Source organism: Fusarium mangiferae (genome assembly GCF_900044065.1).
Source record: "Fusarium mangiferae strain MRC7560 genome assembly, contig: FMAN_scaffold010, whole genome shotgun sequence".
NCBI classification, from domain to species: Eukaryota; Fungi; Ascomycota; class Sordariomycetes; order Hypocreales; family Nectriaceae; genus Fusarium; species Fusarium mangiferae.
The window spans coordinates 1217468-1234056 of NW_024573930.1; the positions used below are offsets into that span (position 1 = coordinate 1217468).

At 50.8% G+C, this 16589-nt stretch overlaps 7 protein-coding genes across 7 annotated transcripts; 3 read left to right on the plus strand and 4 right to left on the minus strand.

Moving 5' to 3' along the window:
- Window positions 1-859: 859 nt before the first annotated feature.
- FMAN_02494 (putative SRP40-Suppressor of mutant AC40 of RNA polymerase I and III) lies at window positions 860-3266 on the plus strand (the record flags this gene model as incomplete). Its single annotated transcript, XM_041820063.1, has 2 exons — window positions 860-2817; window positions 2867-3266. 2 exons carry the CDS (start codon window positions 860-862, stop codon window positions 3264-3266), a joined length of 2358 nt encoding a protein of 785 aa, XP_041685980.1.
- Window positions 3267-3467: 201 nt separating this feature from the next.
- On the minus strand, window positions 3468-4288 carry FMAN_02495 (putative DNA replication complex GINS protein PSF2; the record flags this gene model as incomplete). The annotated part of the gene is made up of 2 exons (XM_041820064.1): window positions 3468-4112; window positions 4175-4288. The coding sequence occupies 2 exons, from the start codon at window positions 4286-4288 to the stop codon at window positions 3468-3470; spliced, it is 759 nt and encodes a 252-aa protein (XP_041685981.1).
- An 801-nt stretch (window positions 4289-5089) lies between these two features.
- FMAN_02496 (uncharacterized protein) lies at window positions 5090-6226 on the plus strand (the record flags this gene model as incomplete). Its single annotated transcript, XM_041820065.1, has 1 exon — window positions 5090-6226. One exon carries the CDS (start codon window positions 5090-5092, stop codon window positions 6224-6226), a length of 1137 nt encoding a protein of 378 aa, XP_041685982.1.
- Window positions 6227-6487: 261 nt separating this feature from the next.
- FMAN_02497 (putative proline-tRNA ligase) lies at window positions 6488-8207 on the minus strand (the record flags this gene model as incomplete). Its single annotated transcript, XM_041820066.1, has 2 exons — window positions 6488-7727; window positions 7786-8207. The coding sequence occupies 2 exons, from the start codon at window positions 8205-8207 to the stop codon at window positions 6488-6490; spliced, it is 1662 nt and encodes a 553-aa protein (XP_041685983.1).
- Window positions 8208-8874: 667 nt separating this feature from the next.
- Window positions 8875-10749, plus strand: FMAN_02498 (putative tailless complex polypeptide 1 / chaperonin subunit alpha; the record flags this gene model as incomplete). Its single annotated transcript, XM_041820067.1, has 3 exons — window positions 8875-8962; window positions 9083-9168; window positions 9226-10749. 3 exons carry the CDS (start codon window positions 8875-8877, stop codon window positions 10747-10749), a joined length of 1698 nt encoding a protein of 565 aa, XP_041685984.1.
- A 762-nt stretch (window positions 10750-11511) lies between these two features.
- On the minus strand, window positions 11512-12450 carry FMAN_02499 (putative ubiquinol-cytochrome-c reductase Rieske iron-sulfur protein; the record flags this gene model as incomplete). Its single annotated transcript, XM_041820069.1, has 4 exons — window positions 11512-11693; window positions 11751-11901; window positions 11958-12046; window positions 12165-12450. 4 exons carry the CDS (start codon window positions 12448-12450, stop codon window positions 11512-11514), a joined length of 708 nt encoding a protein of 235 aa, XP_041685985.1.
- Window positions 12451-12978: 528 nt separating this feature from the next.
- On the minus strand, window positions 12979-16568 carry FMAN_02500 (uncharacterized protein; the record flags this gene model as incomplete). The annotated part of the gene is made up of 3 exons (XM_041820070.1): window positions 12979-13278; window positions 13328-16415; window positions 16474-16568. The coding sequence occupies 3 exons, from the start codon at window positions 16566-16568 to the stop codon at window positions 12979-12981; spliced, it is 3483 nt and encodes a 1160-aa protein (XP_041685986.1).
- Between the last annotated feature and the right edge of the window lie 21 nt (window positions 16569-16589).

The window sequence follows — 16589 nt, forward strand, 5'->3', positions numbered from 1 at the left end:
GTTTTTCGGCAATTGTCTGGCCTTCGGTAGTTGGGTCCATCAATACAACTATGGGAGATCACCAGATACAGTGATTTGTCTAAGAAGGAAAACATTAAATATATCAAGTCAAGAGCCTCATTGACTCCCATTGATGCACTGGCCATTAACCATAGTTAATGAATCGGAGACAAGAGGTGGAACCACGGCATAAGCTAGGGGGCACAAAGGCATCATCACACATTCCATAATTCAAACAAGGCAAACAATAGTTCGTTAACCATCCAAAAAGGGTTTCTCCCCTCTCATTCGCTACTGGCTACGCGGAAAACCTATAGCTAAGACGTGGTATAGACATATTCCAACACTCATATGTAGTTTCACTTACAACAGATATGAGATATTTGCATCTGATGAAGATCGTTCAGTCATGTGAGTATTCCAGTGAATATGATATGACTTATCTGTTGCAGGCTCTGAATGCAGGTGGTTGAGCCTCTTTATTAGTCCTGGGGAATAAAGAAACCCGGCTTCTTTGTTTGGCACATATTTGTTCATTAACGAACGTGAAATATCTTCAAGCGTCCATGGTATCTTGAGACAAGGCGTCTACTTTGTCTTTGATATCTACAGTGTTCATGAAATACATAGCCTTTGATTATTAGGAAAAGAGCTTCATAAAGCAATAGATCATTGTTCACAACCAGAACATATCATTGCATTCAATTACGATGATGAGGAAAATATATAAGAGACGCTGTGTCTTCTCAGTTCCAAACATGTTCAATAATTCAGTATCACAACCCATCACGTTACTAGCAAAGCAGAGCTTTGTCGAACACCCAATCTATTATCGAAACTATTCACAACAATAATCATAATGCCGAACAAGAATCCAAAGGGAAAGGGGAAGGGCAAAGCCAAGGCTGCTCCAAGACCCCAAAACCCCAGGCCTCCTCCTAGACCCCAAAATCCTACTGCTCCTGAACCAAGGGCTATGCGACTGACCCGAGCCCGCTCCAGGCTTAACAATGCCCCTCCTCTGATGGCGAGCCTTGAATCTGATAGAGATTGCCAAGGACGTTCCCTAGTTGCGGACCCTGAGCCCTTGCCATTCAAGGATGTTGTTCAAAGGCTCGGCGGCACTGCTAATATTGCTAACAGAGAAAAGAGAGTCAGGCTAAAACTCAATTACGCTGCCCGCACTTCGGCTACTGGCCCTTCAAACCAGGGTCAGCCCTCAAGCTCGAACACAGCAGCAGCGAGTTCATCTTCCTCCGCTGCAACTCCTGCTGCAGCAATTGCTACTCCGTCCCCAAGCCCTAGCACAACCGCTAGTTCAAGTTCAAGCTCACCAGGTTCAACCCCCTCTGGCCAGAATGAGCCTGCAGCTCCAACAAGGGGAATAATCAAGCTCAACACCCATAACGGTGCAGCTTACCGGGAAGCACAAGTTTCGGGACAGAACCAGCTTGCAAGCTCGAGGTCGGAACAAACCTCTTCGTCATCTGCAGCGGGCCCTTCTGGTCAGGGCCGTCATCTCAGCGAAGGCTCCAGCTCCAGCTCGGAGCTTTCATCCCTGCCATCTACATCCCCTTCCCCTCCACCAGCCTTTCCTTCTGATCAAGATGAGCACTCCAGCTCAAGCTCGACTTCAGGGTCCTCCTCATCATCTTCTTCGCCTTCATCGGAAACTCAGGCGCCTGGAACCCCAATGCCTTCGGCAGCTGGGCCAACCAATGCCATTCCATCCTCGAGCACCGGCTCGAGCTCAAACTCGGACACAGAATCCTCTTCGCCGAATTCACCTACTCGAACTTCTCCACCTCCAAACCATCCAAGTCCCGACACGATAAAGATAGACGTGCTTATCGCTACAGGTCACGAACAGCCGAGTAGCGACGAGTATGAAAGCGATGGCGACGGCTGTTCTGGCGATCCCCCAAGTGATGGATCTGAGGATGAGTCAAGTGGAAGCGGAGGTACCAGTGGTTATGAACCCTCTGAGGACACTGATGACAACACGGTATTTACCGGCTCTGAAAGTTCATCAGATTCGGAGGGAGACGATGGGAACGATGATGATGATGCGCCAGGAGGACCATGCTCTGGGCCCTCTGGGCCCTCTGGGCCCTCTGATCCTCCTGGGTCCTCAGGTGTTCTGGTTGATGCTGGTTCCTCTTCCGCCCAAGAGTATCCAAGCGGATATGAGGCCGACGATGAGTACAATTCAGGGCCGGCCGCTGACGCTTCCACCATTGTACGCGATGATACAGGCGCGTGGGCAATGGTGAGCGACATGTCCGGGGCCAGGAACCGTTCTACATGCCTTGCTGGATTTGATTCGCCCAGGCTCGATGGCCGCCCTAGACGACCAAGTCGTCCTGCAGATATCAAAGTTCCGGCCATTGGCTATAGCGGATATGTTTCTCAAATCGGTCGTGGGGAGGACGACAGCCTTATCGGACCACTGAGAAGCTCATTCCAAGCCCCTGTTCAGTCTATTGGACGATTGGACACTCCGCCCGCCCACTCAGAAGGCATCGTGGGAAAGCGTAAGCGACCTTATGACGGTGATGAGGACGCTCCCTCAGCAAGAATAAAGAAGGCACGCTCTTTGTCACCGCGCATGGTTGTTGAAACTTCGACAACCACAATCACGACCACACGCTCTGCCTCTGAGCCTCGGCAACCTGTGGCCTGGACCTCTGGTTCCCCTGTTACCGATGAGCCTAGTCCTGTGAGAAACGAGTCAGTCGCATACGCGATGATGGCCACTCCTGTGGACGATCCATCCTCAGGTGAAATCAGCCCGCTGATCTGGCCATCTTATGATCCGTGAGTCAAGACATCCATTCATTCCCTGAACGCCAACTAAAAAATCCAGCGAGATCCCAGGTATGCACGGCTCCGGACTTAGAGCTCGTCGCCATTATGACTGGTACGAGCAGATTCATTCTGTAGGATATGAGTGTTACGAGGTTCATCCCTGTCCTCACAACCCGGGGAGAGGATGCCACCAGTGTCATAGTGAATGGCACAAGGATTGGGCTCGTTTCTTCAAGGCTGAGGAACTTTTGCATGAAGCAGCTGCTGATCCTGAGAGATATCTGAGAGAGGCAGGACTGGATATGCGCGAGGACTTTATGGGAGCCTTGTTGCAGGGCGCAAGTTGGGAGGTGCTGGCACCTCATCTTCAGCCTCCCGCTGGCGGGAGGGTTCGAATCCATCCTGCGCGACTTGCCAAGCATAGGCTGGCCCTTGCTCAGGCGGCAGCGCAGGTATGAGTTGATAGCGATGTTCGGCATTTCATGGAGTTTAAAACAATGGGCTATGTTTTGAATTAGACGTTAAACAGGAACTTTGGGAAGAATTGGTATATAATAGTAATCGACTTACAAGTCGTTTTCCTTTTAATTGCGCCATGTATGCTTCACCCCTTTTTCGTGAATTCGTAATTCTTCGCTCATAGTCTAGATGGAAGGTTGTCATAGTCCCATATCCTCGTCGCTCGCCTCATCCGATTCATCACCACCACCTTGTTCCTCCTCGTCTCTCCGTGTTGCTTCTGTGCTTGCACCGAGTTTCCTCACACCTTCTACTACGCCGACGACGAATCCTCTGCTCTCTGCAAGCTCCATGGCTCCAACTCCTCGTAGGCTCATGACACCGTCGACCCCACCCTCAAGTTGAGCGGTACTGGATCGCATCTTTGCTGCTCTGACTTCTTGTAGATCCCGAAGTAGCGAACGGACTTCTGAAGAGGAAGCAACATCATCGGAGGCGTGGGCGAGGAGCATTTCTGCGACTTCGAACCAGTGGTATGGCAGGGCACCCGAAGGCGCATCTGATGTACAGGATGGAAGAAACGGCGGCGACAGTACTACATCGTTATCGACAAAGGGATCTAGCCGTCTCGCATTTCCTTGGCTATCTGCCCGCACCGGAGGAGGTGGTGGTGGCGCCCATCCTTTAGGATCGACCTTGGTTTCGTGGTGGACAATGTCGCGTAACGAATCGGGATGAAGCCAAGGGGGAGGAACAATATTCGCGCGCCGTTGTTTCTTTAAGAGTATCGCAAGCCATAAAGGTAAGTTACTTCTGTGCGGCGGCCGTAGAGTCGGTGTCGTTCCCTGTGTAACAGGTCAGGTCAGCGTCGAGCTTGTATGAACGCGACAGGCAGGGACGCGCTCACCGATAGAAGATCAATGCTCTCAAGGCGTTGGCGAGGAACGACAGTGACGAGTTCCATTTCACATAGAAATGCGACTTCTGAGGGGGTGAGCCCTGAAGGAAGCGGCAAGGCCATTTCGTGTGGTCCAATGGAAGTTTGGTATCTCGAGTTGTAGGTAGGATATAAATTGGAGGTTTTCATAGAGTGCCCCTCACTAACTACCAGGCTGCTCGGCGTGTCATGTCATCTGTGTCAACCCCACCACTAGGTAGGTAGAGCTCCCTTCATTAAAACTTCCAGGTTAGCATTGATATCATATAATTATCTCTGCTTATGATCTTGGTTTCCCTCATATCCAAACCTATTCAAATCACTACTGCCGATCTCTCAATTAACTCAACCCAAGAAACGTAAACAGTCAACAGCCCGTTTGCACCAAGCTTCTCATGGCTTACAATTTGTCATGATGCTCAATGGTTCAACTAGATCAGGGAAAAACACTTACATTTTGTCACTTCAATTCCTCACCACGTACCTGATTGTTGGACAGAAACTCCCCCTTCCACGATCATCTAAGCATATGCTATTTCAAAAGCCAAAAGTCAAAATTTCTAGACTTGCATAGATCAAGAGACTAATGCAGCTTCTCACAAGAAACAAAATTACATGATTTTACGAAATCGAATGATATCACTCGAGTCGCGAATACTTGGCAGCGTGGAATATAAGACTCATCCGGCGTGTTCAGGGTAAATGTCCAGCTCCAGCTCCACCGCCGATGCGGGGCCGCCTCCAGAAGGGCGTAGATCTCAATATCATCTCCCGTTCAAGAGGTATAAGACGCCTTGAGATGAGACATTATTCCAGTTTAAAAATTTACAGAACAAAGTCGAATACAATAGTATCTCTTACATTTAAACACAGCAATACCTCATAATGGCGTCAACTGAAGCCCTCCCTCCTGTCACATCCCCATCTCTTATACTTACAAACCCCACCTCCTCTGAACGAGAGCTCATATGGAAGGGCACTCAACCCCATTGGGGAGCCGCCTTGTCCATGGAGGACTATATCGCCAGAGAATACGATAATCTCGAGGCTCCTCTAGCTCGAGATGGTGGCGTAACAAGCTGGATCCTTACCGATGGAGATAAAGAGCCCGGCGAAAGACCCCTCCTTTCATCTTGCGAGACCTACAATAAAAGGGCCTTTGTTCGAACCAAAGATGGAAAAGCAAGAGATGGAACTGCTCACGGTGTGGCTAGTGTCTTCACTTTTCCTGAATATCGAGGAAAGGGGTATGCCAGAAAGATGCTGTCCCTCATTGCGGATGAGCTGAAAAGCAGACAGCGCAAGAATGAAGGCGCTGCTGATTTCTCCGTCCTTTGGTCAGATGTCGGACCCAAGTTCTACCAGACTGTGGGATGGGAGCCTTTCAAGAGCACATATCTCGAGTTTCCTGTTACTGAGACCGAGCCAATCACTGATTCATCCCTGAAGCCTATTGCTCTCGACGATATTCCGGACCTGGCAGATCGAGATGAGCAACTTCTTCGAGACAGGATCTCAAAATCCTCTCAAGTCAGCGCTGCAGTCGTCCCTGATATCACCACTATCAAATGGCATATTCATCGGGAGAACTTTATGTGCAAACACATCTTCTCCCGTACACCAACTGTCCACGGTGCCATATACACTCCACCTGACGCCCCCAGCTCAAGGATCTGGGCTCTCTGGACTTGCAGCTTCTACGGCATGCTTGACCAACCTGAGAAGAATGTCGTTCGTGTATTGCGCCTAGTTATCGAAGATGAGAGTATCTCAGATGAGATACTTGCCAAAGGCATCCAAGCCATTGCGAGTTTCGTCCAGAAGGAGGCCAAGGAATGGAAATGCTCAAAGGTTGAAGTTTGGAACCCCGAGGATCGGGTGCGAAGGGTCACAGAAGGCATCCAATCCCTCGGGGCCAAATTCATCGTCCGAGAAAACAGCAACATTGCTAGTCTAAACTGGTTCAATGGTTCTGATCAGGAGGTTGACTGGATTGCTAACGAGAGGTTTGCCTGGTGTTAAATACTGATATATCCCGGCTCGGCCAGCACAAAAGCAAGTAGTAACTCGATAGAAAGCAGTATTTAGACCAACGAGATGTTGATAAATATCATCGCTACGATCTATCTTCTTTTCTAACTGTTTTGATTCCGTGACCAGCCCCATCCCATTTTCATGATATAATCACATTCACATCAAGTCATAAACAATCGCACTGGTGTATCATAAACATGCCAGGTCAACGCCTTCCCGCTCCCTGACTATAAAATTTCATTCAACTCCTTAATAGCTTCGTCCGAACATGGTCCACTTGTCGGCGTTACCCTGGCACTCAGGGCTGAGACACTTGGTCTCACCGGGAACAATACCCTCGGGCTGCTCGAAGGGAACACACAGACTCTTCATACCCATAGTGGCAAGCTTCTGGTTCTCGGGGACATCAGGCTGGTCCTCGCGAGTGGTGAGCTCCTTGATGCGGTCCTCACACTTGGGGGCGCCGCAGAAGGGGATGAGCACAACGTTCTTGTTGTCAAGAGCGGGAAGAACATCCTCCCACTTGGTGATAGTGAGTCGGTGCTCTCGGAAAGACTTCTCGGCCTTGCTGTACATGTCGGCCTGGATGGTCTCGAGAAGCTCGGGGATCTTGGTAGCGACATCGGTGATGGCAATTTCTCCCTTCTCACCGGTGTCACGTCGCGCAGTGCTGACAACGCCCTTGGCAGCATCCTTGGGACCGAACTCGATACGCAGAGGGACACCCTTGAGCTCCCAGTCGTTGAACTTCCAAGCAGGAGTGTAGCCCTCTCGCCAATCAGAGGTGACACGAACACCAGCCTTCTTCAGGTTGGCTCGGATGTCCTCAACCTGCTCCTCGTGCTTCTGTCGCTCTTCAGGGGTAGTCTTCTTGGTGATGCCGACAGGGACGATGACAACCTGAGTCTTGGCAACGCGGGGAGGAAGAACCAGACCCTTATCGTCACCGTGAATCATGACCATGACACCAATGACACGGGTTGAGAGACCCCAAGAGTTCTGCCAGACGTGAATGTGAGAGCCCTTGTTGGCAGGGTCCTCGACAGTGATGTCGAACATCTTACTGAAGTTCTGACCAAGGGCGTGAGAGGTGGCGCCCTGGATACCACGGCCGTTGGAAGGAATGTAGCCCTCGACAGTGGTGGTGTAATAACCACCGGCAAACTTCTCGTTCTCGGTCTTTCGGCCTCGAACAACGGGAACAGCTAGAAGCTTCTCGTAAACACCAGCGTAAAGCTCAAGAATCTCGAGCACCTCAGCGCCAGCAAGCTCCTCAGTCAAGTGAGCCGTATGGCCCTCCTGCCAGAGGAACTCACGGGTTCGGAGGAAAGGAGTTGTTTGCTTAGCCTCCCAGCGAACGACAGAGTTCCATTGGTTGAGGCGGAAGGGGAGATCTCGGTGGCTGCGAATCCACTTGGCATAGTAGGGGTACATGACGGCTTCGGAGGTAGGACGGACGGCAACAGGAACCTCGAGGTCCTTGTCACCACTGGAGGGTTGTCAGTTAAGGTTCATAAAAGCAAAATGATTTGTATGGGCATCCTTACGCCTTGGTGACCCAGGCAAGCTCGGGGGCGAAGCCCTCGACGTGATCCTTCTCCTTCTCGAGCGACTTGGAAGACAGGAACATAGGGAAGTTGGTCTCGTCCACACCCATCTCCTCAATGTGAGCCTGGAACCACTTTCGGATCTCGTTCCAGATGTGCATGGCAAGAGGTCGGAGAACGAAGAAACCCGAAATCTCGGTGTAGTACTCGACCATCTCGGCCTTGAGGACGACCTCCTGGTACCATTGGGGGAAGTTCTCGGCCTTGGACACTGTAATTCCAATGATCTCGTCCGCCTTCTTTCCACCGACGACGGGGAGGTTGGTCTGCTTAGCAGCCTTGGCAGCCTTCTCAGCAGCGAGACGAGCCTGCTTCTCGGCCTTCTTCAAGGCGCTCTTGGACTGTTCGGCGGCGCCCTCCATTTTGGTGAGATTCGTGTGTTAGTCGAAAGGTAATTGACAGAAAAGTAATAGAGGATGATAGTAGATTCAAGGCAACCGAACAGTGGCTTGCGCGCCTTTAAAGAATCGAGAAGCAGAGAAGCGACGTTATCTGTTGAGGGGGGAGAAGGAGAAGAAAGGCTTCGGGGTGTGAGTCGAAGTAAACGTCGGAGTGACTTTGTGCCCCGCAGTCGAGGTGCAGTTGGTGCTGTGCGGTTGCCCCTCCTTCCCGCCCGGGCTTTGACTCTCGACTCTCACGGCAGCACCGCTGGAAATCTAGCCCAAAATTCAGGCCCAATGCCCTATCAGCCAATTGAAACAGCGGTCGCTCAGCTGCAGGGAAGTCCGATAACGCGGCAGGGGTTAGTTTTGGGGTTTTGGGGTCCGTGCACCTTCTGTCAAGTGCCCTGGACTTCGGGTGGGTATCCGATATACGCCCTGTAACCAGCACACAGCGCGGCAGCTGGCACCTATTTCAGTCGGCGCCGGAATAACGCCAGCCTCCGACAAAAAAGTCCAGTCGAGGGGCACTGGAGCTTCACAGCTCAGGTTCTGTCTGCGTACGGTAGCCTGCTGGTAGAATTTCCTGACTCCATCCCCACGTTGACGAAGCCGCCTTTTACCGTCAACGTTACCAATAGCTGCAACTATGGCTTCCATGTTCGAGCAGCCCCGAAACGGCACCCTTTTCTTGGGTGGCCAGAAGATCTCCGGTTCTGATATTAGAGACCAGAATGGTATGTCTGTCTGTATCTTTCTTGTCCCGCCTTTTGCTACATGTTAGGGGGAAGTGGGGGGGAGACATGAGCCTTTGATATTGGATTTCAAATACGGACAACATGCTAATGGACCTTCAGTTCTCGCTACACAGGCAATCGCAAATGTTGTCAAGAGTTCTTTCGGTCCCAGCGGTCTTGACAAGATGATGGTGGACGACATTGGTGTATGCAACTTAGCCCTCCTCGCTCCGCGCTCGACTATATCTCACACTTTATACTAGGATGTTACTGTTACCAACGACGGTGCCACCATTCTCAGCCTCCTCGACGTCGAGCACCCTGCCGGCAAGATTCTCGTTGACCTTGCGCAACAACAAGATAAGGAGGTCGGTGACGGTACCACCTCCGTCGTTCTCATCGCTGCCGAGTTGCTACGTCGCGGAAACGAACTCATGAAGAACCGGATACACCCTACCACTATCATTACAGGATACCGACTTGCCCTGCGAGAGGCTATCAAGTACCTCAACGAGAATGTTAGCATCAAGGTTGACGACCTCGGCCGTGAATCCCTCCTTAGCATTGCCAAGACCTCCATGTCCAGCAAGATCATTGGAGCTGACTCGGATTTCTTCGCGGACATGGTTGTAGATGCCATGCAGGCTGTTAAGTCTACAAACAACCGAAACGAGACAAAGTACCCCGTCAAGGCTGTCAACATCCTCAAGGCTCACGGAAAGAGCACACTCGAGTCTGTCTTGGTAAAGGGATACGCCTTGAATTGCACTGTCGCCTCGCAAGCCATGCCTACACGGATCCAGGATGCCAAGATTGCTGTTTTGGACATGAACTTGCAAAAGGAGCGCATGAAACTTGGTGTTCAGATCACCGTTGATGACCCTCAACAGCTTGAGCAGATCCGAGCCCGTGAGTCCGGCATGGTCCTCGACCGAGTGGAGATGATCCTCAAGGCTGGTGCCAACGTCATTCTCACAACAAAGGGCATTGACGATCTGGTGCTTAAGACTTTTGTTGAGAAGGGTGCCATGGGTGTGCGAAGATGTAAGAAGGAGGATCTTCGACGAATTGCCCGAGCAACCGGTGCCACCATGCTCAGCACACTCTCTGACCTTAACGGTGATGAGAAGTTCGAACCTTCTTATCTAGGTTACGCCGAGGAGGTCGTCCAGGAGCGCATCTCCGATGATGAGTGCATTCTGGTCAAGGGAACCAAGGCTCACTCATCTGCTTCTTGCATTCTCCGAGGCCCTAACGACTTTACCCTCGACGAGATGGAGCGATCAGTCCACGACTCACTGTGCGCTGTTAAGCGAACTCTCGAGAGTGGCAGCATCGTTCCCGGTGGTGGTGCCGTTGAGACCGCCCTCCACATCTACCTCGAGGAGTTCGCTGGTACCGTCGGCTCCCGAGAACAACTCGCCATTGGCGAGTTTGCCCAGTCTCTTCTTGTTATTCCTAAGACCCTGGCTGTTAACGCTGCCAAGGACGCCGCAGAGCTCACTGCCCAGCTTCGATCAAGGCACGCTCTGTCACAGCGCATCGCTGAGGGTGACGGTAGCGAGGATGAGAAGACCATTGCCAAGAAGAAGGGTTATAAGAACTATGGCCTTGACCTCGCCAAGGGCAAGGTCGTTGACGAGATTAAGATGGGTGTGCTTGAGCCCAGTCTCAGCAAGGTCCGACAACTCAAGAGTGCTGTCGAAGCCTGCATCAGCATCATGCGTATCGATACCCTGATCAAGTTGGACCCTGAGCAGAGGGAGGATGACGGACATGGTCATTAAGATGAAATGTAATGAGTACGGATTGTCAGGTATAGAATCAAAAGCTTGGGTGTCCGTTCATGACTGAATGTTTTATACTCATGATATTGTGTGATATCAGGCCTCGTTATGGTACAGGGTGCATATAAATGCACTGGTATGTAGATTCAACTAGATAAAAGTGATTACAGTTTGTCAAGTATGTTGGAAACTCTGTTTTGACTATGCAACTCCATTCTTGATCCATTATCAACCTTGTACCCGTAGTATGCTAGGATATACCAATAAAGTTACGTTAGTCATCTGCTATAATTCTCGATTTGACAGGGCTGATGAGCCTATTCGAGTAAAGTCAGATCTGTACGCGACTATGAAGTTAATAGATGCCCGTTACAAAACATAGAAGTCTGGTGTTGAATATAAGTAATACTCTCACACTTCAGATGATCATATCACCTCAGAACAAGGGCAATGAAATTCAATTAGTACAACACCTCGTACACGAGATGCATCTTGCACTCACTCTCCCGCTCTTGTCTTCTCCTCAACCCCCCTCTTCGAGCCTGTTGACTGAGATTTTTCCTAGGACGTTTTATTTTTATACAAATGGACAGAAAGGCCACGTCTAAGAAACAGCAAACTTGCGCCCACCCAGGGGCCTTGGTATGGGCATGCGTCGAGTGTTGTGTGTTGTGGTCCGCCCGCCAGTCTAATGCGCTCCCACTCCTATCTCTCCTTTCCTTCGTTTCTCCGTTATAAAAGATGTACTCTTACATGGTCCGCTTAACCGACGACCAGCTTGCCATCCTCGGGGAAATCGTACTCGGGAATCTCGAGGTTGAGAGGGGCAGGACCCTTCCTTATTCGGCCGGAGATATCGTAATGAGAACCGTGGCAAGGGCAGAACCAACCGCCGTAGTCACCGGCCTCACCAATGGGGACACAACCCAAGTGGGTGCAGACACCTAAGGATTCGTTAATATAGAGGTTCAAATGCTGTACAAGTGGTCCAAGTCACGTACCCAACATGATGAGCCACTCAGGGTTCTTGACTCGGGCGCTGTCCTCCTCGGGATCTCGAAGAGCAGAGATGTTGACCTTGTTTGCCTGGTCGATCTCGTCCTGGGTTCGGTGTCGGATGAAGACGGGCTTGCCTCGCCACTTGATGATAACCTGGAGAACCGTTCAGCAACGCTGCCTCGTTGGTGCTAGACCATATCCCAACTCACGTTCTTGCCCTCGGGGATAGAGCTCAGATCAACCTCAACCTTGGCCATGGCCAGAACGTCGGCGGAAGCAGACATGTTGACCAGGAACTCTGTCATTCCATCGTCAGTAACCATCAATTGACCATCCCGGACATCATGCCAACAAGGTACAACGCCAATTGCAACCCAATGGCAAGACACCGGACCTAGAACCGGATTTCAACCCACCCTGAACTGTGCTCTTGGCTCCAGCAGCACTGACGGCACCGAGAGCACCGACCATGAAGTACGAGTAGAGCTTGTTCTTTGTCTCGCCGCCGGAGGAGACATATTTTCCAAAGTTGGGAATCTGAGCGCCCTTGCTCTCACCCTGGAACTTGAAAGGGCTGGAGTATCCGGAGGCGGACGCGCTGTCGGTTCGAACGGCGGTGGTGCTGAGGGCGCGCACAGCAGGGACGGCGGGCTTTGCAGCCGTGCGCAAGCAGAGACGAGAAGCGGTCGCGAGGGTCGCCATCGTGAGGGATCGTGGGGTGTGGCGGTTGCGAGGGTAAGGGCGTCGAAGGGAAGGTTTGAGGTCTTTTCCTTGGTGGTAATCGGCTGATGATGCTTTGCCGAAAGTTTTGGCTGCAAAATGTGGCCTCAGGCTACCAGATCTAGTTGAGCTCGGAAATTGAAGCCGCATCATTGGTCCGGTCACTTTCGGGTGGGGTTTCCGGTCTATCCCGGGCATCTGGGTTCCTTTCTTGCCCCTACAGCTTTCAACTTGACAATGACTACAAATATGAAGAGTCGGTCATTATAATGCAAAAATACTTTCAAATAGAGAACAAGTTCGATATATCCTCGGCTCAGCCTCTCCGGGTACTCATTTACACCAGTCACGACTCAATGGACTCATATTAACATCTCTATGACTTCATGGCTTCTGGCCAATCATCTTTGACCCATTCGTCCTGAACATCTAGCAGCCAACTAACATCCATGTAAAGACAACCACGGTGAGAGCCAGAACAACATAACTCATTAATCTATGAGAACCATCTCAATGCATTCTCCTCAACTCTTCAACCAAGTTGCGCATATCCTCAATACTTGGCCCAAGGCCTTCGCAAACCAGCTCTTGCTTCCCTTCATCCATATCCAAGAATCTCTCAACCATCTCCCCGTCTATAAATCGAAAAGGCCCTTCACTCTCCCGGTTCTCGTTACGGAAGGAACGCCATAGCTTAAATTCGACGCTTCCTGGTACATGAATGTACTCTTCCATCTTGGATTGGAACGTCATAAGCAGGTCCTGGTACTGAGGAGCAATATCACCATAAAGATACAACGAGCCCTCGGCCTATTTCCTATTAGATTACGTCTCATGTTTTAATGCAGCTTGTGCTTACCGAAGCGAGGAACGCTCGCGGATGGACGATTCCGTTCTCCGCCATTGGGACATTAAGTTTTCGAATTCGGTTGATCTGCTCGCCAATATTCATTTCGCTCGTAATCTCCAGGCGCATTCGGTCTTGCTCTGTCGGAGCATCCACGTTTCGTTGCAGGACAACGAGATTGCCTTTTGAATCAGCCTCCAGCCACCTTTCTCCTTCAATATGACAGACCGAGGTGGCCCATAGAGGCTCGAAGTGACGTGCCCGTTCTTCTAACTTGGCCTTGTTACCATCCTGTGCGGGGATGAACTCCACCAAAGATAGCGACTGCATCAAATCAACCACACCGATCATGTTGCCGGATACGTCGAGATCCAGAGGCAAGGCAGCTGGGCGATAAACAGCGAGCTTCTGGAGTGAGCCGGAACTGCTTGTCTCTTGCAAGAAACTATAGGCCACAACTGTCTTGGACAGTCCAGCAATAATGTTATCTTCAACAATGCCTAGACATCGGCAAGGGCCTTTCAAATTGTGAGAGACAATCTGGTACACCTGACGATTTGAGTCGACTCCGAGGACCAGGATGCGGCCGCCAGTGCCGTTTGGGTCTTCCACCCCATCACTTATGAAGCTTGTACCAACAATAAATCTCTCGACGTGATTGCCGCCAACATCGGGGAGCTCAGCACGAATGACACATTCGACAATCTCGAGACTGCTTGAAGCATTCAATGGGAAAGGTGAACCGAGCTCCTTAAATACAATCTCATCGACAAGCCTAAATGAACTCGACACAACCTCTTCGTTGCCGACTAACTCCTTCTTGATGGAGCCTAGACCAAAGGCTTTCAGTCCGGGGGAGTAGGCTACCCGTCTGACAGTCTCGTTGACAGGGAGAGCCTTGACGTGTGTGAGTCTCTCCTTATCAACATGGCAGATTCGGATATGCTGATCTGTAGACAGAATCACTGAATCTGGGAAGGCGTGGGAGTCAAATGGTGCAACAAATGTGGCATCATCGGCGGTTGTGGCGGAGAATATGATCCGTCCCTCGGCGCCATAGATGAGACTGGCATGCTCAGTCGTCACGAAGACGTTCGACGTACCATCCTGTTGCGGGAGTATATGTAGTCGAGCTGGGTTACTGCCCAAAGTCACGCTTTTGCGACCAGAGACTGCGAAGCCCTTGGTAGATACATTGAACGTAACCACATTGCCGTCTTCCATTGCGACCAAAAGTGTAGGTCCCGATATCTCAGGGGGGTGTAGTTGAACAAGTGCAATGTCTCTTGGGACTGTAGCACTATCCTCAGTTTGCCTCATGGACTCTCCATGGAGTGGCTTCAAGGAAGCCATATCTATCAACGAGATTTGTCCAGAAGACCACCAGCCGACCACACCAAGATCTGGTGGATCCCGGGCAGCATGTATGCATGATATTTGATCAGCTTGCGAGCCTGAGTTGTTTTGGCTTTGTTGAACATTGACAGCAAGGTTCTGTAAGAGATTCAATGAGACAAGAGATGTTCCATCAACCGAAAGCAATGCCCACTTGCTGTTTGCTGACGCTCTTGTGATCGACTTGCCGCTTGGAACGTCCCATTTACTGGTTACCGTGCCACTTTCGGGATCGAGTAAGACAACGGAGCGAGGAGTGATCTGGAGCAACTGTCCGTTGGGAAGATTTGAAGCCCAAAGGGTTTCTGTATCGAGTGACATGCCCTGGAAAGAGTATATCTCTTCAATTCCGCCCTCACGGTCGAAACTGAGAACTCTTGTCTCGGTGATCGCTGAAACAACCAGGGTATCTACCAGGTCAGACGCGTATGAGCGAAGGGTAAATAGGCCCCTTGTCCCCTCTAGCTCGTCCAGAACACCTCTATCTTCGAGACCGACACCGCTTCGAATACTTCGAAGGCTCCCATCGCGGTAGGCACCACAGCCTGCCACTATTCTTGACTGGCCAGACGAAAAGGCATTGCCAGCTTGAGTATCGCCATCTCGGTTGCCCATATCCATGATAGAAAAATCAAGAATGGGCGCATTGTTTGAGAAGGACTGGGTCGGCGTGACAGTGGCGCTTTCCACGTCGATCTGATAAAGCTGCGAGTCGCCGTGGTGTGAAGCCACAAATAAGGTGTTATCCCCAAGATATACCAGGTTGGACGCCCTGGATGTGATGGCTGGTGAGCGACCGATCTTGAGAGGCTCGAGCGTCATGCCGGTCACAACAACACCGGTGGTTTCCAGGTTTGTGTCAATCGTCAACAGATCCAGTCGTCCATAGTCATCAGCCAGCAAGTAATGTGTACCGTCGTACTCAGCCCAGGACACAAATATTCTCGGGTCCTGAAGAACCGAAGATACACTTCTGTGTGTCAGGCCATCAAAGTAAGTTAGAAGAGTTTCTCCAACGACTAAGAGGCCGCCTAAATGTGCCTTTGCTCCTTCGGTGTTGCGGACATGGTAACGCTTCTCCTCGTCTAATGGAACAGGAATGAGCATTGAGGCGTATGGGTCAGGAATGACCACGTCGAGCTCTCTGTCTTTATGGGGGTCGAATTTGGAAACAGTGTTTCCTTTGTCATCGTGAGTCAACCTATATATGACCAATCGAGCTTCTTCCTGCTCTAGCTGTGTCTTGTATAAAAAGGCAATGGTCGGGTGACCAGTTCGGCTGTGGATGAAAGTGCTTGCTTTCATAAAGAGTTCTGTGAGTCTGACCTGGTCGAGCCGTTCAAGTTTGTTGGTAGAGCCTTTGCGTATGGGGAGTTTAAAAACATTCAGCACTCCCTCCCAAAGGTGCATGGCTAGGAATCGTCCGGTCGGATCAACAAGACATTTGTTCTGGCTTGACGAATGTCGCATATATGGCTCTGCCAGGTCTTCGATAACGCGCTCGATGGTCTCCAGTTGCTTTGTTAACGGGTTCCACACCAGGTTGAAGTAATGCAGCCTATCGGTGCCGACAAACAATAGATCAGTCTCTGAACCTTTGGGTCGTAAACATTGCAGCATCGCTATTGATCCGTGGATGAGTTTCGTCTGTAGGCACACGAGGCCTTCTTCTGTGAGTCGCCATATTTCGAGTCGGTTCGCCTTCCTGTGAAGCCTCAATCAGCATCTGCTCGAGGCGTCATCGAAGGCGTTGGAGCTCTTACGCCACGACCAAGTCATCTATATCAGGAGAGAGCACGTTCGCCCGTAGGGCATGGCGTATGCTTGTAGCGCGATGGATAAGTGCGACATATGCCATATTGTCTTGCTCGTCAAGGGG